General features: G+C 41.4%; 1 protein-coding gene across 1 annotated transcript; it reads right to left on the bottom strand.

Annotated features, from left to right (window-relative positions):
• Positions 1-532: 532 nt before the first annotated feature.
• Positions 533-24,109, bottom strand: GDAP2 (ganglioside induced differentiation associated protein 2). Its single transcript, XM_005523867.2, has 14 exons — positions 23,981-24,109; positions 22,193-22,439; positions 20,525-20,664; positions 16,655-16,808; positions 15,033-15,121; positions 13,035-13,111; positions 11,817-11,976; positions 10,175-10,325; positions 9,189-9,265; positions 8,455-8,531; positions 7,749-7,888; positions 7,094-7,148; positions 2,260-2,403; positions 533-1,323 (listed from the first exon to the last, which is right to left on the bottom strand). Exons 2-14 carry the CDS (start codon positions 22,366-22,368, stop codon positions 1,276-1,278), a joined length of 1,488 nt encoding a protein of 495 aa, XP_005523924.1. The 5' UTR covers positions 22,369-22,439; positions 23,981-24,109; the 3' UTR covers positions 533-1,275.
• Between the last annotated feature and the right edge of the window lie 36 nt (positions 24,110-24,145).

The raw sequence follows: 24,145 nt of genomic DNA, 5'->3' as shown, positions 1-24,145 counted from the left end.
CTAATGCTTAAATAAGGCAGTTACTGCAGAAGTGGAAAACGAGGAAAACTGGGTTTTGGGAGAGAGTAGCAGATACAAGCCTGGGCAGGAAAGCAGGTAGAATCAAATATTGAAAATCATACTGACATTTTCACATTCAGTAGTGTTATGACATTCTTCCTATGAAGGATTTAATCCTTTTGTACTTGGGCCTGCCATCCCTGATGGTTTTACAAGGCAGCCTTCTCCCTCCTCTTTTAGCTTTCCATGGGCAGCCCTGAAACACTTTTCACCTCCTGTTCAAGTAACCTGTGGCTAAGTTCTCTTTCATGTATCATGTCTGTCAAAAATCAATGAGAGTCATTTTAACAGGAAATCAGAGGGACACTGATATCTCCAAGAGACAATCTCTGCGACCAGAGTTTGGGGTTGGAGCCACCATTTCCCCCTCCCCTCCGTGCACAGTTTAGGCAGATGGCATCCACTTACACAAACATACCTGGCCACAGCAAAGGAGAACATAAATGAGTATAGTTAGAGAAAAGAAACCACAAATGCTTTTCAGTTTTATTCTTACTGGGAGGGTAGTGGAATCCTGACATGGTCCTTCACATCATCCAATGAAAACTGACAGGGACTTTTTCAAGGCTCCTAGTTCACCTAGCAGTTTATGGGACTAAATCCTGGAGTAATGTTGGCTTGGCTGTAGTGCTTTGTCAGCCTGCAGACATGGCATTCCCAATTCCAGATAGTTTTTCTGGGTCAAGACTAAAGTAATCAGTACTAACAGAAAGGGAAAGTAATCAGATGTGAAACACAGACCATATGATGAGTGATGTGTCAGGCTGGTACTACACAATATTTGTACAGACCAGTCAGAAATGGGTATTACAAACAGAGCTGGAAAATAGTAATAGTTAAAAACATAATCAAGTGCTTTTGATGGATTTCCCAGAAAAGAGAAAAGTCTCTTCAGAAAAAATAATGTAACAGCTTCAAAAAACAACAGCAGCAGCAACAACAAAACAAACAAACAAACAAACAAATAGATGTATCTAGTGACCTTTAAATCAGCTTTTCCATTGGATAAATATATTTGAAACAGTTGTACAGTTCACAGTGGCATAAAGTTCTCTGATTGCTTGAGTGCTTGAAAATATCTCATCAGTAAAAAAATACCAGAGCTGGGGGAGGAAAACCCTCTCTCTGAATTCTGTACATGGGTAAATGCACAGGTTTTGGCAGGCATCAGGTCATTGGATCCATGGGAAATTGGCAGCATCACAGGACTGCAGATCACAAGTCAGGGGATGGAGGATAAGAAGAACAGTAAGGCCCATTTTCCTGCAATGAGAACAGAATAAGCAGTTGAACAGAAGTCTTCTCCGACACATCTCGGTGCAAAGACAGTGCCACAGAGGCAGAAATAATTAGGCATTCTGGCTTTGTCTTCCATGAGTACAGTGAGTGCCACAGCTCACCCAGCAGAGGAGTGTGCTAGTAAACAGGCAAACACAGGCCTTGGTTTTGCTTGTGTTTTAAGCAGAAAGTGCAAGTTAAACTTTTGCCATTAAGCCAAAGCTGTGACACCAGGAAGCCACAAATGTTGGCATAACCAGTGACTGAGACAAAGCTACTGATGCAGGCAGACACACAGCTCTGACTGCTATGTTCAAGTTACATCACATAGTCTTTGGAATGATTTTGCCAATGCAAGCCATATTCATGTCACTATTTGATTAGAAACCTGTGGTGCAGAAGGGAGAAGGAAGACGGTCCTATACACAAAGGCAGGACACCTTTCTACTGTTCCATTTTTCCCTGCTGTTTTGTTGTTTGTTTTTTTTTCCCTTTTCCTGCATGCTTCTTAGTATGTGGGGCAGGGAAAATGAAATGCAGCTACTATTTTTTTTCCAGTCAGTATAAGGTGTTACAACAGCTAACACAAATTTTATCTTGTCCACAGGCTGTTATTGTGTTATGTTACAGCTCTTGGCTGAAGAAAGGTAGTCTGCCTTTTATGCACATAGGAGACTGATCTAATGGGAAAGTAGCCTCCTTCTCAGCTAAGCCCTCTGCTTGGGCTGATGTAGACCAAAAAAATCAGAGAATCATTACTCATAGAACAACACAGACTCTCCAGAAAACCTTCCCTCTTCCTTCTCCCCATTCTTAAGATGTGGAAGTCAGTCCCCTTAAAGCTCTTGCAGAGCTGAATGGGAGCAGCACAAGAACTGCTCTTAGGGCAGAGACTCATGGTGGCCACAGGCAGTCACTTACCCTGGCGTCATACTCGAGGACGAAAGGGGGAAGATCAATCTGTTCTGGGGGTATGGCTGTGAACAACTGCTGAAGGCTTTCCACATAGTGGATTTTGTCCTTTAGCCCTGAGACTGTAAAGGTTGTGAAAAACCATGCTGAGACCTGAAAATAAAACCCCACAAAAACCAATTAACAAGATGCTGCTTCAAAACCTTCAAGTTCAATGCAATACTCCACAGTGAAACAGGCTCGAGTTGAACTTGAAACACTAAAATCATTGCCATAACACAAGGTCAGGAAATATGCACCACCAACTGCTAGCAAGCAGTGTCTTGAGAGCTTCAAGCTAGTGTTTTCTGACTCTATGATCACTCCTCCCCCAATGCCAGCCTAAGGTCCCTTTCTACAGTCCAAGAGTGACAGCTGTTCTGCTGTTTCTCCTCAAAACACCATCAGCAGAGCGGCATGTTTTCACTCCAGGCTTAGCCAGTACAAAAATTACCTATTTGACTCTGTCAGAAGCATTTTCAACCCTTTACATTGAAGTTTTCACTTGAAAGAAATGCCAGTTAGAGTGAGAGAAAGGGAGACTTTTCAAAGATTTTACTAAAATCTCCCTTCTGCTTTGGTTTGTCTGAGTGACCTCTTCTTTTACCAACTTTCTTATCAAAGCCTTATTAATTTAACTCTACAAGAATAAGCCTATCAACTTATTCTACAAGATTTTACTTTAAATATTCACATCCCTGTCTGTTTTGGGTACAAACAAGACACAGAATTTTTGTTTTTGAAGACCAGTAAGACAGCAATCTAATCCTGCTTAGATTGACTGCACAAGCTTTACCTTTCCAATCCACCTTCTTCAAAATTAAGTACTGCATTATTTATTGTTTATTTATTTTCTATTCTTTTTCCGGAAAGAAGGAAAAGAAAAAAAATCTGTTCTACAGGTCACAAATGCTCACAGTAGGGATCAATCACATGGTCCTGAGAAACCAGCTCTTGCTGACTCTTCTTCAGCCAGGGGTCAGAGCACATGACCTCCACAGTCCTTTACAACCTTGACCATTCTGTTTGATAATTTTGCTTTGACTGCAGAAGTTAACAGAAAAGAAGCAACACTGCAAGAAAAGCCTTGAGGAAAGCAAGAGTTTCAAAGATTAAATCTATAAAAATTATCTGCCTGAATACATTAAAGAAAAAGTCAATTTCTAAAACCTGTCCTGGAATAACTGTGCTGCCTCCTCAAAACAGCTTATTTTAATGAGAGAGGAACAATGAAAAAGAGAAAAGAAGGTAGAGAACATGACAGAACATTTGAAATCAGTTCATTATTTTGAGGGCAGAATCAGATTTATGTTAGCAGAAAGCAAGGAGACAGATTTTACTGGCAACCATTATTCATTATATTGTTCTAACAAGACCTCTTATGAGTGACACTAAATGACAGTTTAATGAGTGAAAAATACCTTCTCAATCTTGCACCGAAGTATCATGGATTTCAAGGTGTGTTATGAATGACAATCATTAAACATAATTGCTATAGTTGTTCAATGTATAAAAGCCTAATAGGGGATATTTTTGCAGCCATCACAAAAACTGCTCTTGGGAAAAGTGTTTTTTCTTTTTCCCCTCCTTCCTCTCACTATACAAGCCACTGTAGCTTGGCATCTTACCCAGGAACACAGACAGAAGGGAGGAGAGTAGAAATGTTTCTGGAGAATTTTCCTATTACTTCTATTCTTGATAATCACAGGTTATAGAAACAGTAATACAAGAGCAGCTATTTTCTTATTGGTAACAGGACATGGAACTTTAAATTAAATCAAATCTCTGTTAAAGCACTGGAAGTAGAGTAAGTTATACCAGAGCAGCCAAAGAAAGTTAAAAATCTAGACATCTGCTGAAGTTTCCCTTCATTTTTCTTGTCCTGATATTCTGAATCTAAATAAATGGCTGTAAAAGTCACTCTGCCAAGCTATAAACCCACAGTTAAATGTATGATATGTCTCCCACAAAAAACCAGCAACACAGATTAGCTGTGCCACTAATCTCTTAATTTGGGCATACCTCAAAGAGAAATTTAATAAAATCTGGGAAATTTTATTCCAGTTGGAAGGATCTTGAGTAGAAAAAAACCAAGTGATTTGCAACAATCTTTCCACTGCCATCTGATCTCAAGAAACTGCTTTTAGGATCATTATAGAAAAACAAACCAAAAATTGTTCATGATAAATACAAAGAGTATCATGATTATGAATATCTAATTTGAGTCTTTGGGAATGTTTCAGCTTTGAAACATTCTTGATTCACAGCCAGTTAATGAAAACAGAATTACTCTGGGTGAGACTGTTTCAGATCCAGCCGTTTATAGTTCAGTTCAGAACACAAGCTCTGAAAGAGTTTATTTGGAGAGCTCTCAGAAGAAGGGAGCTAAGAGGATTCAAATAAAAATGCCTCAAAAAGCCCTTAATTTATCTATCAGCAGATTTATCAAAAACAAGCAGGAGGAACTTTGCATGCAAGAGTACAAAGGAACTGGTGATGGCACTTCATGGGTACCTTGATGTGAGGCCTGGCAGCGAAGTGCTCATGCAGCAAGAGCCACTCCAACCTACAAAACCGTTGAGATCTACACTACAATTTCATGACAAGCACAGCTCCATTTCACAGATCACAAGAATATTCAAGGCATGAGGAGAGGCAGGAGCACTGTACAAAAATGTGTGCACAGTGGCTCACCCTGCTTCAGTTACTCTGTGCTTTAGGATAACTGCTGAACCTTCCCCCCTGCACACCAAACTCCATGTTTTCTAGACAGGGAATTACCCTCAGAAAACAGTTTACAGCAGTTTCATACCTAGAAATTGAACAAAGAATCATTGTTGGAACCATAAAGTACATGGAGAACTATTCTGGTTTTCTAAGGACGTATGATTTTCCAAAAGACCTGATGAAAAGCCTCCTGATCCCTTTTAGCCCATAAAAAAGCAGAAGTGACTCTATGAGATGGCAGCCATCCACCGCACCAGGATTCAATCCTGCTGTGAAAGGGATAATTTATACAAGACATTTAAGATCTGTGCATGAGGGTGATGTCTTTGGGAAGTCACATGAATGCACAGGCCTTCCTCTTGAATTTGAGGCATGGGGACATGAGCCCTGAAAGAGCCAAAAAAAGGAGGGGAGAAAAAAATCATTCTCTCTTAGCAGCCATCTTCTTCACCATGCTTTCTGCTACATATTCCCCATCATGTTTCATAAGCTGATAGTCCATGAAACAGTCAGAAGCAATCCCGCTTGCCTTCTAGTTACAGAAAAGATTGGCAGAAAGACATGGATATAAACATTCTCTTTTGCCTCCAGCTGTGCTGCCAGAATAGGATACAAACCAATACTATTTCCAGCAAGTTAGAGAACTCTGTGTCTCTCACCCTCCCTGCTTCCCACCAACCATCTGCTTCGCCTACAGATCTGTTGAGTCCCACTGCAGTTTCCAAAGGGACAGACAAGATGGCAACAGACATCAGTGAGGATGAGTTGTCATCCTCCAACAACAGCAACAAAGTTTGTAAAAAATGTATCTCAACCAAATAGAAATGTATGGGAAGAGAGGAAGGGGGTGAAGCGCTGCTGATAATCTAAAACACTAGCACTTCCTAGCTTCAGCTTTTCCACTCAACTTTGTGACCACAGTACTGTTCTATGCCAGCTCCTACATTTTTATGAGCATCAGAGCTGGAAGATCTAATTCTAGGACACAGACCTCTGATCTGTACCCTGTGGGAGTAACTAATAACCTTACAGAAACTGGAAGCTATGCTGTTGGGACGCCTCAGTCTTATCTCCATAAAAACAAGAAAGCTCCAAGTCTCATAGTGTCCCAGCTGTGCACAGGCAAAGAAAGGACTCTATGGAAATTTAGCAGTCAAAGAAATTCTAGAAACAAGAAATTCTTGAAGAAGAAATGTTGCTGAACATGTGCAAACAGATGTGTTTTTCCAGGCATATAATTTTCTCAAATTTGATTAATGTTAGCAAAAAGCAGAATAAACACAGAGGTTAATCTGATGTGGACATGGAGGATCAGATTTCTGTTTTAATTGGACAAAAAAAGAATTCTAGGAAGGGCTGCTGCTGCCACTTAGCTCATCTGAAGTACTCACACTGCTGCAATAGGAGTAGTGGATGTGAAGTTCAGAAGGGAACCAGCTCCATCTTCTGTTGCCCCACACAGATCCCAGCCAAAGGTAACAATTTAGTGCATGACAAGTTCAGGTTTTTTGTCTCCTGATGGATTAGCAGGATTTTTTTCTGCACTCCATCAAAGGCATTCTTCCCATCTTCCTTTGCTGCTCTCCCTCTAACCCTGACTAATCTTACTGCTGCCTGAGGCTGCTCTCTGCCCTTCCCAGGGCAGCTCTGAAGTGACACACAGGACACATGTGATACCTCTTGTGGTAAAAGAAAAGGTGAAACATCCAGGAGATGAAGTACACAAAAAAACCCTCCCTGAGTGTTTGGTCATGGTGGTTCATCCAGCCAGCCAGCAGGAAAAATGACAAGATGTTTCCCTTTGAAAGAAATATGATTAAAAGCTTCCACCTCTCTCTGCTAAGAGCACACTAAAACCAGGCCACAGACAGCATGCACTGCATTGGGGTTCAGCTTATCACAAAGGTTGGAAGATTGCAGTTAGATCAAAGATGGGATGAATTTCAAGTTCTAACTGTGGGTCCAGAAGATACTGCCTAATTTTGGGAATCTTCTAGTGTCTCCAAGTTTTTCATGCTACAGGCTTACATGCTACCCTGCCAACATAAAAGATACACTTTTCTAAGATTCACCTTACCTTTGAACGAAATGTTGGGTGGACAAAATACAATGCCTTCAAGTTCCTCTTGTACCTGGTTTGGAGAAATAAAAAAAATATTTAAAAGTGAATTCCAGCTAAGGTCACCTACACAAGCAAACTGTCAAAAGAGACCATTTTTCTTAAGTGCAATGTAATTTTACAAAGTTAGATCTAATGTAAGGGCAGATGCCAAAAAGTAAATGTAAAGAGAAAAAAAAATAAAAAATAAAAGGCAGCATGGTTATTTTTCAGTTAAAGACATCACAGCCTTAAGTCTTTCAAGTAGGAAGTGAAAGAAAGTTAAGGACAAATTATGATTGCCAGTTACCCAAACCACTACTCTCACAACCAGCAATACAGTTTAACAAAGCCAAGCTCCAAAAGCTCCAGCTCTGGCTTGTGACAGACAAGACAACCAGCGTGCCTCCCTAACAGCTCCAGAGGGAGACTGCAGAGGACAGAACTTCTGGTGGAAAAGATGGACTTGAGAAGGAAAGAAAAAACCTCTTCCTTCTTGCATTTCATAGTTATTTAGGTCTTTGTCCCATCCAAACTCTCTCAGAAATAAATGGGAAACCAGATACAGGGAATAACAAATATTTGCATAGCACAGAGGAAGACCAGAACATGTTCTTTTCCTATTGACACTCACTTGGCATCAACAACATCATAGAGTTTCTTCAGGAAGTTAGAGTCTAGCTGATTGTAATCATTTGTGAGCGTATGGAAGTACACCAGGACATATTCCTTCACTGCAATATGATCCATGACATGGATGAAATACAGAAGAGCCTGAGGCAGAAAGAAACAAAATTTATATTTGCAACAAACTCTTGCACAGTTGCATTACATCTTAATACTTTTCCCTTATTTCATCTTAAAATCAGGAATCATGAGGCTGGATAGCATTACATTTCTGCTACAGAAGCAAGGCTAACCTTCCAAGTCTTCAACCTGACTGTAATAACTTGGAAGTCTTTTGTCTACCTGACCTCACAGATGGAGATATGCTCTTGGTGTTTCCCTGAAAAACTACATTTAACTCATTATGTTTCACTCTTCACATCTTGGCACTTACAGAAGCATGGCAACTCTCCTTCATCTTGAGAAGAAAAAGGAGTCCATACTAGCCTGTATTTTTTCTAAAAAGAGCCTCATTGAAAAGCATCAGCCCAACGCACACATAACTCTGTAAGGGCATACATTTTCATCTGCCTATAAAAATACTTTCTAGTTGACATCTTAGGTCTTCTACAAATGATGTTTCTAGTATTAACACTGAATTATCCTTATAATCAGACTTTTCCATCCAAATCATTCGTATATAACATACACAACTCTAATTTTACACGTCTTACCTTTTCCATGTCTATCAATGTTACGGGGATATTCCTTCCAACCACCACCATCACAGTGCGGCCACAGTTATCCACACCTACATAAGAGAGAAAGAAAGATGTCTCAACTTCTCTCAGTCATGCCAGGTTTTGTAGCTGGACCCTTTCAAAGTGGGGAGAAATAGCCTCAGCTTAGAACTTTTGCAATGCATCTTGTTTCCAGCAGAGGAAATATGCAGTTACTGCTCTCACTGTACGAGTATCTATTCTGATAAGAAACCCCACGTATCACATCAGAGAAACTTAAGGACTACAATTTTATGTTGCCTGTGTACTTCATATTTAGCTAAATATCAAATAATAACATGGGTTTTATTTAATAAAACCCCTTCACTTGCAATTCTACCACCAAAGCAAAATTCTTCCTAGAAACCAAGCTCTGAACTCCAGTGCACAGATTCCCAGAGCATGCCTCACGGACCTCCTGCAGCCCACGGAGTCTTGTCTAAGGCAAACCAAAGAATTGAAATTTGCAGCTACTGAGCAGAAGGTATCACACAACCTTGGTATTTACACAAAGATCGAGGTAAGCTCTGGATTTTCATGAGGCCTAAGAGATCGGCCGAAGTGCTGAACAGATTTTCTTTCCAGAAACACAGCTATGCTTTCAGCATGACCTATTGTATATGCAAGTCCAAAGAACACATTTTTTACTTCAAGACAACATAGATCAGTCATCAGTACCCTGAACTTACCTGTCTGGTACAAAGCTTTAAGAGAAGCAATGTCAGAGAGGTCTTCAGCTCTTGCCTGACACAGCCAACGATTATAACTAGAAAGTCAAAAACACCTGGTCAGATCTAATCCCCCTTTGGATCAGCACTATAAGCCTGGAGAGGTATATGGGAAGGGAAGGACAAAACAAGCTTTTTCTGACTGAGCCCTATCTGATGTTGCTGTTTTCTGACCTATGGAGCAACCATCAAGTTTTTAAAGAAAGAAGTGTTAAAAAATAAAATTTAGTGTCTTAGCTACACACCTAATAATTTTCACTCAGATAATTAATACATATTAATATGTATCAACTATTAACTATAGCGGCATTGCATTTGGGCTGAGAAGATCTCAGAGGTTTTTCCATTTAAATATGTCAGTGTTTAAAAGACAGGAAAAAAAGAAAATTTCCTTTAAAAGCCTAGATGTCAAACACAACTATGCAGCAACCAGTTTCATGAACTTAGTGCCTCATCTGACAAAACAAGCAAACACTGAGCCTTCAGAGGTGGCCAGCATGGAATTACCTTCTAAAGAAGTGATCATGCACGTTAGGGTTACCAGGGCATGGAGGGGGAGAAAGCCTGAGCCTTCTTTTATTTATCAAATGGAAGAAAAGTGTTTTGCTATCTCTGCAGAGCCTCAGGAACAAGTGGGCAGTATCAAAAGCAGGGGATCCCACGACAAAAAGTAGCAACAAAACAGTGACATCTTGTGGCAAATAGGTAAGGCAGCTGGCTGGATGCATTGAGTGTGCTAAAGGGTTCATCACAAGCTTCCCTTTTTCTCCTACGGTCCCATCCCTTCTTCCTTCAGGCCAAAGAGACTACTACATCAATCCAGGGTGACACCAGGCTTTACCTGTATTTGCTAGCTGGAAGATGAGGCTTTACAGATAGCAAAACCATCATTCATAAGGGTTGGTCCTAACCAATACAAATACTTTCACGAACAAGCAAATTCTCACTTCCTCTGATGCTGTTTCTGCAGTGCTGCCTCTGACAACTGTCCCTGAAGGATGAGGCGTCTCTGTTTATCAACATCTCCCTCCATGCGGGCAAAAGCATGGGACCCAATGAAAGACAAATCCGCCTCCAGACCTTCTTCATCTGAAGCATCTGCAGTAGAAACAAAGATGGTATAAAATGTTTGGGCTGTGTACAGGACAGCAATACTGCTGATGAGTTGGTACATTTCCCAGCAAAACAACAGAGTCATTATGCTACAGACTAGCACAAAACCCGTGAGGTACCATGATGCGGCTCTGATACCTCACCAGTACCACTGGCAGGTCACAGCATGTGATTGAGAACCACTCTGTTAAAATGTTGGTTTGCCTGGAAACTAACTGGGAAGTCCTAATCATCAGCTCATAAAGGGTTTACTCTCCCAAAAAACAAGTTCTGGAGAGACTGACTTTGGCTTTACAGTCATCCTACTTGTCAAAAGGGAAAAAATTGGCATGCAGAGGCACAGATGCTGCAGCTTTACTCAATTTAGAAGCTGTACTGTATGTAGAATTCTTGCATCACTGACACTTCCTGAACAAATGCTGTAGTGATCTGAGTGTAGCTCTTTTTATAGTATTGTTTACAGCACGACTGGGTGATGAAATAGAAGAGTACAGGCTCACTTGCTGGTGACAATACCAGAATGCTCCACTGAATTGATGTTATCCAGGCATGTTGCTAAGACTTCTAGCACTGTCTCTCTGGGCAATCTGGACAGGAACCTAGTTTCCCCTTTTAGCATGACATGCTATAGTAGCATTGGAACAAGAGCGCAGGATTCCACTATACAAATTCACTCTTACCTATGCAAATCCAGTAATTTCACAAATTATTAGCTAGAGATTGAATACCTCACACTGATCAGCCACAGCAGCAAATATCAAATATTCAGCCTTATCCCAATTGGCTATGCAAAAGCAGAAAACTGAAATTAATTCCGAGTTATCTGCTTTGAATGATTTAAGGCTGTAAAACTTGCACATCACTGCTTAACAAGCAAAGCAGAATGTGTCTGCTGTGTCTATTAATATATTAAATTGTTTTGCTACATGTATCTCACCTCCATCCTGACATCTACCACTGACCTTTGATAGCCACCTCCAAACACTGATTTCTGGGTTCCCCTAGTTATTTTATATATTTTAGGGAGTTTCTGCTAATTTTCACTGCCCATCTACTATTTGGATGCACTGTATCCCTGCTGTACCAATAGAATCGTATTATTTGGGACAACATTTGCTATTATATAATCAACACTTTGCTAGTACACAAGACAGCCCATTAACCATAATACCTTTTTCAATTAGGGGCAGTACAAGCTTCTGCATAAACACTTTCAAAGATCCTAATCACTCTGGGGAAAAAAATTACAAAGGGAACAAACTACAAACCTCTTCCACCAAGAAAAAGACAGAGCAGCTCTACTGCAGTTACTGCCGAGGAACACAAGAAGCCAATGAGGCAGCTTGAGAACTGGAATCATTATAACCTGACTTAGGTGAATTGAGGTAGGAAAACATCTCTCTCCTTCCTTCTCTGTTTTTCCCACTGACTTTCTCACAGAGAGATACTTATTCCAAAGTCCAGCTCCAGACTCACCATCCGGAATGCCTGGCTTTTCAGTAATCCTGATCTGCCGCTCTGGTACTACCGGCTCCCCTTCTGCATTGCCAATATCTGCAGGGAGGTAAGGCAAGGATTGGACCTCTTCTTCCAACGATCTCGGAAAATACAGAGGCAGCAACTTCTGGTAAGTGGCCTACAAATAAGAAAAATGCGTGAAGGGGTCTATCACGCATCCGTGCTCTTTGATTAAACTGCGTCTGCCTTTGCAGCAGGGAACTTCTCAGCAGTTTGGAGGAAAAGTACTGCCTCCCTCAATGGTCACTTTGGGCTGTGAGCTGGGAATACTTTATCAAGTAATCTTGATAAAGGTTAACTTTTTTGGGGGGGTTTTGCTGCACTGGAAAATGACTTTGAGAGGACTTTGCTAAAACCTGCATGAACTCAGGTAGATTGCAGATACTTCAGCTTTGTAATGAAGTTAAAATATGCACAGACAACAGATTTCAGCAAATGTTGCTTATGTTAAAATGCACACTACACAGATCACCTTTAGTGATCTGCATGGGGAAAAAAGAAAAAGCACCAATGAAACAAGAAAATCCCTCCCTACATGAAGGAAAATAGTGAAAATCTCTACAGAATATATTACTTCATGGGTCCTCCAGCTGATTAGCAGTTTTATGAACCCCCAAAAATTAGTGATTTTCCTTATCCATATGCCAGAGAACCTGAACAGTGTGGGTGTTCTGCACAGGAACAAATTCGATGTACAAGGAAAGTCAATATTCAAACTACCTGCATCTTTCAGAATACAGATCACCAAATGTCAAGTTTTTCATTCCAACAAGCCAGCAAGCAGTGTTTCAGATCTTTGTAGGTGATCAGTAGGAATGCTGAACTGGCCCTCTTCAAGCACATCTTTGTGTAGGGAGGAAACTTTTGTGTGAAGAATTTCCCTTCTGGCTAACAGACAGCATCCAGCACAACTGCATGCTATCACCTCCCCTACTGCTCCCTGTCCACAGCTCAGCAACACAGAAGCCAGAAGCAGAAAGATTCTCAAAGTGTCTATAGTGACTGCTAAGAGCATGAACAGTTCTGGAAAAGTGGCTGTGCTAAGAAGGAGACAGAAGGATGCTGCAAGACCAAAAGTCTATGTGATCTGGAAGGAAAATTCAAATCCAGTTTTACTGCTGCAGAGAAGATCAGTCATGCCCAGGAATTTTGGTGGAATGAATGCCAAGATGATACCTCTTCAAGCTCAGAGACAGCAAACACCACCTTCTCCAGAGTCTCTCCATGAACCTCCAGAAACCTCCTAACTGTGCCTGCAAGGAAGCAGATAAAATGTAGTTAGCAAAACAGAAGGAGAAATTGATACACACAGCTACAAGTGAAGAACTCAGAATCCAGAAGAGAGATACATCTCTCCTCATACTAAACAGCTCCACAGCCCATAGGCAAGTGTGGATTAAGGAGTGGTTTAATACACCAAATGGGTTGCTGGGCATATTGGAAGTTCCATCTCCACTCTCTCCTGACGCTGACTTTAGAGACAGAGACAAATAGAGAATAAATCCCTCTGATTTTAGCTTACTAGGCATTCCTTAGACTGCGAAATGTGATTCAAGGGCCCTGAAAAATCAACCCAAATCCTTCCTTTTGAGAGTCCTGTGCAAACTGCTAAAACCAGACATTCTTAGAACAAGTCACTGTGCCCTAAGTTATCAGCAAAGTAAAATATAAGGAAGCTACAGCAGCTGGTTAAAGGCAGGCTCAGCAACACAAAATCTCTGGGGTCAGCTGTGCCAAAGAGGCCTATAAAAATTCTGTTTGTAAATCATGAGAGAAAGTGTCCAAACAAATTGGTTGGTACGGGAGTATTTTATCAAGTAGCACACAGACCTACAGAGACAACAGAGGACAGCAATTAAAGAAGTTATCTACAGAGAATACTTTTGTGGGAGTTCAAGAAACAGCAGAGGGAAAAAGGAGCTGTTTTCAAATACTTCCTGTGTATTACTGTACACAAATTCCTGTGTAATCATGTTGACCTGTGACATTACCTTACACAACAAATGCAGTTGTGCAGTTCCACAGCAAACAGTTCTGAATGTATGTGAACATGTGAAAAAGCCAGAAGAGATGGGGGAAAGTAGGAAGTATAAGTGTATATAGAAGAATATACAATAATCTTGTTTGAGCATTTTTCTGTATTTTATTTTTCAGCCTAGGATGTTTTCTGATTTTTTTTCAGTGGTCTTCATTTTTTCTTTAATATAGTTTCCTCTCGAGCACAAGGAAAGTTGAAAACTTTTAGCAATGCTCTTTAGTAAGAATTTCCATAAAACAAATAACAAGTGTAAGAACCATTTCCCCTTGTTTGTTCTGAACTGGCATGGTTTGATGGTTCTTATTCTGGGAGACAGAGAACAGATACCTTTTCACCATTCACCATTTCCATGCCAATCATGAATTTACAGACATCTATCACACTCCCCTCAAGTCAGGTATACTCCAGTCTGAAAAAGTCTTGAGTCTCATTTCACTATTTCTTGCCTTTTTCTATTCTTGTTGACCTTCTCAACTTCTCTGTCTACTATATTCTTTTTGAATGTGCAGCTGTAAAGGGTGAACAAAACACTGATTTATTACATAAAATTCTTAATTTTGTTGTGTCTTACTCAGCTTGCTGTTTTGAGCTCCTCTGAGCTGTTGTTTTCATGGAACTATTATCACTTGAATGTTTTGCTGCCTATAATCAGCCCATCATTGTGCATGCGAAGGCAGAAGCCTGTAGGAGTGGGTCAGTGGGGGAAGGATATCACTTTACATTTGGATGTGCTGATGACACTAAAACAGCAGATGAAATTCACTGTTGCTCAAGTCTGCCTACAAGTATTCAACAGTAAAGCCTCATCCTGGCTACTCTGAACAAATTTTTATTATCAGCAAACTCTCTCACCTTACTTTTAGCATTTTTTCCAGGCTATAAATTAATACGTTGAAGAATGCAAGTTCCAGCACAGATTCCCACAGACCTGTGCTGATGAGATCTCATGGATCTTTACTGAGAGAAAGGATAATTTTATCTTCCATTTTCTGATCAACCAAGCCTTACATTTTTACAGGCTCTAATGAACCACAGCCCCCTAAAAAAAGGTTTCCCCATTTCAAGAGCAATCTGCCAGAGGTAAAAGACCTGCTGAGTGCTGCCATCCAGTTTATGCTGTTTTCCAACACACTTACGCAGGGCTATGTGGGTTGCATCCTCCAAGGGGTAGCATCTTTTCAGAGTGTTAATGACACAAAATCCTATGGAGCACATTGCCTGTTCCCTGGAATCCAGAAAAAGATAAACAAATGAATAGAGAGCCAGGTGCTAACAAATATCTGTCAGGACAGGGAGTACCATTAATTTCTTCCCTGGCTCTAAGCAGAAGTAATCCTCTTTCAGGTTTTTGCAGGAGGATTCTTCCCTGGCAAGATGCACACACCCTCATTAAGTAGAGAAGGAAAGAGACATTAATTATTCCCCACTGCTTCCTCTGGTGCTTGTTTTCAGATCTGTCCTTCTACCTCAGCTACATTGTTCCTACAGTTCCTCACATCCTCAATGAAGTTCTTATCTCAAACTCCCTGCAATCCTTGCTCAAAATACTTTTGTTCCTGTTTAGGACTGACAGTAAGGAGAAGGAGGGAAAAAAGAAGGTGCTCTTCAAAGCATACACGCTCCTATTTCTTCACCTGACCAATGATTTTGTTTTGTTAGAGATCTGGACACAGGCCAAGGTGGCTTACTCCATCTTAGGTATGATTAAACAACCATCAGAATGGAGTGACACATACTTTAAGACCAGTAAGATGCTTCTAGCACTGAGCCACTCTTTCAGAAGAGTAAAGCAGAGCTGTTGCCAACAGTAATCAAAGGAGTTTGAGCAAGCTCAGATATGGTAGACAATTTCACAAACATCAAAAGTTACTCTAGAAAACTGACTGAAAGACATTCAGTATGCAGAAGTATAAGAATTTTAAAACAGTTTTTAACGTTTCAATCCAGGCCTGCATTTTCTTGTAACTTCTGAGGCAGAACAAAACTGGCACATGCTAAAAACAATAGCTGTAAACAGTATGAGTATGAAAAGTTACTATTGCACCATAACACCGAGTCCAACCTTGGAAGATTTATCTTCCCAACCCTAAAAAATTGTTATGTATACTTTCTGACACTGCTCTTGCTCAGGTGTATTTTGTGACTGCTACCACTACAACACTCATCACTGGAGAAGAACAGAACACAGAAAAATACGAAGAGAAACCCCTGTTGGTTAAAAGGAAGTAGAAAATACTGCAGACGAGAGGGGAAAAAACTACAAACCAAGGTGCTGCAACAGTAGATTTAGAAGTAACCTTATACCCTGACTGATAAAATTTTAGCTGTCTGTTGTACAAAGGCAGAGAAGCCAAACATATGAACTGACACAAAGTCACATCTGCCTGTGGGTGTGTCCACGTGGCTGCAGACACACATGAAGTTGTTGCTGGAGCAAGCTTATTTAATACTTATTGCAGCACAGAACCCAAAGCAATTTCTGTTATTTCTCCTTTGAGGAACTGAATGCTGCACAGCTCTTACTACCCTGTTTCATGATTTGAATCAGCTTAGATCTCTCTGTGCATTTTATCTACACCACGGCAGAGATAACCAGAGGCATGAAGCACACCATGAAGCCACTCCTGTTCTCATGTCCTTAACCAGACCCAGCGTACACGAGAAGACATTCAGAGAGGCAAGAGCTGTGTGCAGAGCTGAGTTTGCAGGCCAGCTGTGGCCCAGATGGCACCCCCTGTGTGAGCTGCGCTGTGCTTACTTGGCGAGCTGCAGGACGTTGCGGTAGCAGCTGTACAGGGAGCTCTCGGCCGCCGTGCGGTACCGGCTCTTGTACTTGGGGCCCACCGTGTGAATGATGAAACGCGCAGCCAGGTTAAACCCTTTCGTCAGCTTGGCCTCGCCTGTCCTGCAGCCTGGGATAAACAAAACTGAGGGTAAGTGGACATGTCATGGTGAGAAAGCTAGAAGTATTACAGACCTTGTCTTCCTCCAGTCAGACAACTCCACTTCATACATAGAAGTCGGGGTTTTAGATGTCAAATATTAAGGATAGCATCCGATCTCATACCAGCTGCTTAGCACCTAGTCAGGCTGAGGAGGTGAGAATTGTGCTCATTTCTCTCAATTTTAAAACTATGCATATAAGGACTATTCTAGCTATTGCTAGAATTTCTGTCTTAATTGCAGTGCTTACTATGCTACTTACAGAGCAAAGGAAGAAATTATTTAATAACATGCAGACAACAGATACACAAGTATACCATACAGCTAGCAATACAAAGTCCTTCTGAATTTAACAATTTGCTTTGGAGAGACTGCTTTGTGGATAAAATGACTACAAGTCTCCTTAATCAAACGAACAATCAAACAAACCAGTCGTTGGCAAAGCTATTAAAACTGAATAGATAATACACTTGTTTAATTTATGCTCCCAGAAAGAGGTAGCTTGCTTTGTTTTGCAAGTTTCTTCATGTCCACAAGGCAGACATATGATCCTCATGCAGCTCATACTCTGGACAGACTAGTTGTCTAGTCTCAAGGAGAGGAAGTTCAAGAAATACATTTAATTGTTCCATTCACAGCACCCTCCGGTTACATACTCCAGGAAAGAGATTCTGTGTTTGAAGTCTGTTTTCCCTTCAGCACATGGAAGACAAATCTACTAAACTTCCCCTTCTTCACCTAAATCTAGGTCCACTCCAGGTCTGGACAGCTAAAGAAGTACTTCTAGTCTCTCTCTTTCCCTACCCTCAAAGACAAGTATTTTCCAACCTTCTTCCTTCTGCTTGCACAGCTGCACTTCAGCTTTCTGATCTGATTGAAAACCAGTATTTTCATTGGATTAGCTTTCAACCTGATCTTTTTATAGGTTGCTGGTGGCCACAGGAAGAAGCAGCTGCAGGCGCCCTTCAGGCAGCAGTGCTGCAGGAGCTTGGCTTAAGATGCCTATTGAACAGGGATGTTCATCTCTCCCACTCCACTACTTCCTCATAGTGCTCAGGCAAGCTAGCAGCATGCATGACAGCATATTTTATGGGAAGAGACACTCCAGGTTGAAAATCTTCCTTACCCAAAACTTAAAGCATATCTTTTTCATGGCAACCCCACACTGCCTTGAAGCCAGCAGCCTGTAAAGTTTTTGATCCAATGAATCACATTATTAGTTTCTATAGACCTCCACCCTGCTTCTTCTGGGTAAATCAGAAGGAAGAAAACACCATACTAAAACTCAGTATACTCCTCTGAATTCCTCCACAGCCTCTAAGGTGGTTCAGAGAAAGCAAAGGCCTGTAGGAAAAACTTGTGGAAAAAAAAAATGAAGCAAGTTTGATTGAGGTATAGTTGTGATTTCAGTGGGAAACCAATAAATTCAGATTAATAAATAAAATTCAGATTAATAAAAGATTAATAAAAACAGATGTAGCATTGGTAATCTTTATACTCAATCACGCTTCCCACTTCCCAATGCATTCTGCCTGGAGATGTCCATATAACTTATAAAACTAAAATGAGCAGTAGATATTGCTCTTATTTTAAGATACAAGGTGAGAGGAGCTGCACAAGTCAAGGTCTGTGGCAAAACTGGGAACAAAGTCAGGATCCTATTTTTTTATCTGATAAGATCACCAGAGCTGGAAGACTTCTGCCAAAGAAGGTCTTCATTAGACTGCAACAAGTATTTGTTGATTAGCAACCTTCTATCAATAGCACTTCATCTGCAAGCCTGCCCCTGGCTGTAGGATTTCTGCATGAATGAAAACTGATGCTGCTCCCAGGAACATACAAGTTAGCTGAGCCTTAACGAAGGCACAGGCCTTTGAAGAGTCAGCATGTCACATGCTTTCAGATCACGATTTTTCCTGGAATCTATGAAATGTGAATATATGCCAAGCAGCAGGAATAAAGCAGGAGAGACCAAACTAAAAATGCATTTTACAGCTTTAAGCACATAGACTATGCATTTTCACTTTTTCAGCATGAACATTCTCCAATGAAAAAATGTCAAGGCTAAATGGAAAGGAGGGCTAAAAGGAAGCAGAGGTGACAAATGAATCCTAAACTGACTTCTTAACTAAGCTCTTCATCCACTTCTGCTACTGTGACAAAATACTAAGGGTGTTCAAATGCCAATTCTGTAACCCAGCCTCTCTTTCCTCCCCCACAAAACATGCCAGTAGGGTGTCAAAGAACTGATCTCCATAAAGCTCTTGGCACAAAATTAAAACAGAAGTGTTTTCATAGGGAGTTGTGAACCTGCAGAATGCATTACAGGGAGAAGACAAGTGTTTTCACTGTGGTAGAAGATGCAAAACTACGCATAACTCAGCAAGGTAAAAGGGAATTTAAGAAGCTGAGCAAAACAACTCCCTACAGAGCTGATAGATCTCAGACTTTAGGACTCCTTGAAATGCAGTCCCTCTCTTCCCACCTCTCAGTGCACACAAGAAACCCAAGTGTATTTTAGAAGAGCTCTGGCATATATAGCAGGGTCCTAACTATTATAGAGCGCCTATGGTATTTTAATTTCCACCCACAGCACACACTGAATTTTCGCTCTGTTATAAAATGGTTTCTCTTCCTCCTGCTTTATTTCTAGGTTACTTGAAAAAAGCAAGCTGAATCAGCAAAGGATGATTTTATAGAAACAGGATTTCTATTCAATTGTAATTTAAGCTACTGAGAGTCTATATTAGAAACATAAACTAATATAAGCTCTTCTATATCCATTTTATTACTATTTAAAGAGACCAAGCTGTAATCCAGAGTGAGCAGTACCACACAGAGACTTCAAAATTCAGTTCAGTACCGTAGTTCCCAGAGAAGTGAATTTTTATCTGTAAACCATATCAGACTTCTGTATGACCCTGGATAACTATAAACTCTTGTTCGACACACACAAAATAAGGAAACTCTTATTTCAAGTGCCTGTTAGATGAAAAAAAAAAAGGCTGAGTATTCATCTCCCACTATCAGCAATAAACTTTGTTCATAAAGACTCTAGGCAAATGTCATCCATTTCTAGAATAGCCTTACATTAGGGCTGCTCTTGTAGCTTTCCAATAAAGTCATTTGTTGTACACAAGAGACAAATAAACCAACCAACTTAAGAAGTCATAGACTTTATTGAGACATGCAATGTTCTATCAATCCATCTATTATTATCATATCTTTCTGAAAGACTGTGTGTATATTAATATCCTGAAAGAGGATACACAAAGTGCATGACAGAATCCACTTAGTTTCTTCAATGGTGAACTTCAATTTCTTTCCTTCATAATGTATACACACTGAACAGAATAAAATCTCAAGATGTACAAGATTGGTCCCTTGAGCAAAAACTCTGATTAAGCTAACTGCTCAAAGTGGCTTCAGATAGCAGTGGGAATTATTGTATTACAAAGTAAAGGTTCATCAACTCAAATATCTGCCACAGACTTTCAATTATCTGTAACGTGAACAGCAAAAAGAGACTAGATTGGCAGGCGTTTCCCTCATTTTTTTCACATTAATGCCAGCTGTTGGGGGCTGAGGGAAGCTCTACCTTTTTCATTTGTACCCCAATCCTGATGCTTTGTACTATGCAAGGACAGGAGATCTCAGTAAGATAGAAATGTCTCCAGCCACTTACCTTTGAGCTTCTGGAGCTCATCCTTCAGGTCAGGCCCAGCATGCATGAATATACTTTCAGATACTGGGTTCTTATCCGTGAGAGTCTCATTGCTGGTGTTTACGATGGCCGTGCAGTTCAGTAACGCGACATCTCCTTTCCTGAGGAAACAGTTTATTGCAGCCTGAATGTAACACTAAGCAGGTTATTCTCAAATCAGTGCTGACAAGCAAGGAAATGCCAAGTTACAGGAAAAGCATTAACAGGGCTCCAGTGCACACACAGTGCAGTGTACCCTGACGTGCTCACCGAGCCGAATCATCTTTTGCCTCTACCTGATGAAGACAGACTGCATGCAAAATATCAGCTCCTTGAAGAGTCCCAGACTCAGCAGTAACTTACTGATATTTGTAAAAAAGGCAGTGTTGTAGTTGTATGTAGGGCAGCTCAGGAGCAAACATACAAAGCAGCTTGTTAAACTGTGTAACACTTCTAAAAACCCACATATTTTCTCTTGGGATAAGAGGACAGTCCTTGTGTTATATTACTTTCAAACCTTAAACAATTTTTTCAATGTACTTCTTTATTTTTGCAGACAGACTATTCAGGACACCTTACAGCTGCTGTTCCTCAGACCACTGTGGGTCTAGAGTGACGCTGCAGCTGGACACCTTTTGTTCCCAAATTGTGAACCCTCAAGTTGATCATGCTCATTCTGCTGTCCAAAGATCAGACATGCAGAAGATAAACAAGGCACAGATGCATGAGAGACAATGGCGTAGCAGAACTTTGACCTGCTTTTTGTCAGAGCAGCAGCCATCGGGGATTTTGGGATCAAAGAGCACAGGAAGGGTAATCAAGATTCCCATGCACAGGGAGAAACTAAACAGTTGAAATTGCACACATTTGCCCAAACCATAATAGATGTTTAACCTTTTACTCCTCTCCTTCTTTACTCTCTGTTTTACTCTCATTCTTTACTTAAATGATTTCAGGAAATCCATGAACAGTCCCATTTCCTGCATATATTAACCAGAAAGAGGTTCAGCCTGATGTCTGAATCTGCATCCCTGAGAAATCCTGAAATCCTTCTCCCTTCACACTGATTAAGTTAAGAGTTATTCATCTAAAGAGCAGGCTCAAGTATCTGAGTTACAGGAAGGAAAAAATGGTGGAATAAGTACAGCATGCTATACTTTATCAATAGGTTTTGGAGGAAAGTCACGGAGACGAAACACAGAATGGAGGAAGGAGGCGCAGGAAGGGCCAAAAGCAAGCCACAAGAACCACAGGAAAGAAAGAAATACTGATTTAAAACAGAAAAGTGAAAGCAGAATAACACCAGCAAATACAGCAAAGAGCTAGTAGAGAGCACACATATTTTTCAAAAATAAAAACCTCATATCCAAGTGCCCAACTAGATTTTGATACTAGGCATACAGTATCACAGTAGGAAGTACAGCTCCAGTCTGCTGCATCAAGGACTGCCTATGAACACAACCTGTGGTGGAGCAAAATCCCAAACTTTCAAAGTTACAGTGAACAAAAATTTCCTGGATCTGTAATGTTTGATTCAAGAAAAGAGGATTTAGAAGCTTTATCCTACAGCAGTGATCATTACATGAAGATATGGATCCTGCAGTAAATGGAGAAGTAATGACTGACACATGAGAGCCACACTGAACTTACCACAAGATTATTTTTTCATTGATGTCTTTCCTGTATGGAAAAGGTGATCTAACATCAACTTGAGCTTTTTCAACAGGATTTTGGTGACAATCCAGCTGCTTGGCCTCATAGGCATCACTCCAACCTGGGAGACTATCAACATCCACAAACTGGGAAGGCGCACCCAAGGGATCCATGGAATGGAAACAACAACTCCTTTCCTCTGCTAACTTGTCACACTCCAATTTTCACTGGAGTCTTCCAGGTGCTTTAAAGGAAAAAAAAAGAAAAATCAAAGCAGGTCACCAGCTGTTCACAAAAAGTTATTGTGGAGCCAGACTTTTCACAAGACTGCAATGCAATAACAGCCAGCAGACAACAGAAAAACACATTTCCAACTCAAACACTCCCTCGTTTGTTACATGTATGCAATAAGGCAATGAAGATACTCACAGTGAGACAAACCTCTTTCAACAATTCAAGGTGAAAACACCTTCTCCACTAAATTGATCCAACTGACTTGCAATCTTGCATTTTGGAAATAGCAAGAACAAATTCCCAAGTGCAGAGAGGAACTCAGTCTTTCTGAAAAGTGTTATTTATTTATCTAGACAAAGAGCAAATTTGTAGCAGGGAATGTATAATCTATTCTTTCAGAGATACTAGTAAATACTTATATAAAAGAGAAAAAAGACAGCTTCCCAAACCACAATGCCCCTAACCCCCCCAAACCCCAAACTTTACAAACCAACCAACGAAATCCCTCCCTCTCCCTGAATAATACAGCCCTTGCAGTTTAGTGAATTCTGAACTGCTGCAAGCAAGATTTACTGTCACATAGTTCTTACAGCCACGCACTCGGGGACAAAACTCTTTCACCCAAATCAGTTTTGCAAGGAAGAGTAAAGCCGTAAATTTGAACACTGCCCCAGTGAATTTTAAGACTGAACTCTGCCATCTGACTGATTTTGAGATGACACTGGTTGCTAGATGAAGGCTCAAACGTGCCAATACTCACTTTTCAGCTGCCAGCAGGTAACGCTTTGGCTCTTATATTTCCAGAGTGACTACTGAATTACTCTAGTGAATCAAACTAGCACAAACATACCCACATAAGTAACTTCAGTTTGCCACATACACACCCACTACTTAACTCCTTCCACAGGTTCATAATTGATAATAATTTAAAAACGATCGCACCCACAAGGAGTAATTGTGAAACGCGACTTACTAAGTACATTCATTAGCCAGGTGAAAACAACACAACCAAACAAAACAACCGAGCATCCAAGCTCACACTGAGAGATAATAAAGGCTGACACTAGGACAAAGGCAGACGTAAGACCATCTAAGTGAGGTTTTCGCTGGGAGAAAAGGCAGTGAGAGAAAAAGGCAAGGTAAGCGCGGCTACACTGGCCCCAGCGAGAAGCTCGTCTACCACAGCATCTTTCCCCTGCTGAGCAGCCAAACCCAGGGCTCTGGCCACGGCAGCAAGAGGCAGGCGAAGCGCGGCGCGCACATCTCCGGACCATGTCCCCCACGATCGCTGCCGGGCCCTCCCGCCGCGGAGCGGCCCCGAGGGGCTGTCAGGAACGGGGCACTGAGCGCTGCGAGCGGGGGCCGAGGCCCCAGTGCCCGGGACGCAGTGCCGTGCCCGCACCGGCAGGAGAACCTGCCTCTCCAGCATCTCCAGCCCCACGGCTCGCAGCCGGGATTCCGGCACCCCGCTCTGCCCGTCATCCAGCGGCCCCCGCCCGGCGCCCGCCCAGCCCAGGCCGGGCTGTCCCCCCGGCACCGCACCGCACTCACGGGCACAGCCGCAGAGCCGCCGCCAGCCCCGCCCGGACAGAGGGTCCCGGTCGGCGCCGGTCTGGCGGCATCACCCAGGAAAGCTCCGCGTCTGCCGCGCTTCCGCTTCCCTTCCCGGGCGGGGCCTCAGGGCCGCGCTCGCAGCCGGGCCCGCTCTGACGCACT

The sequence above is a fragment of the Pseudopodoces humilis genome, chromosome 2 (assembly GCF_049639895.1).
Source record: "Pseudopodoces humilis isolate 2021_Gansu_Grassland_sample_001 chromosome 2, ASM4963989v1, whole genome shotgun sequence".
NCBI classification, from domain to species: Eukaryota; Metazoa; Chordata; class Aves; order Passeriformes; family Paridae; genus Pseudopodoces; species Pseudopodoces humilis.
The sequence above is the reverse complement of the archived record's forward strand: the minus strand, read 5'-3'. Positions and strand labels throughout refer to the sequence as shown.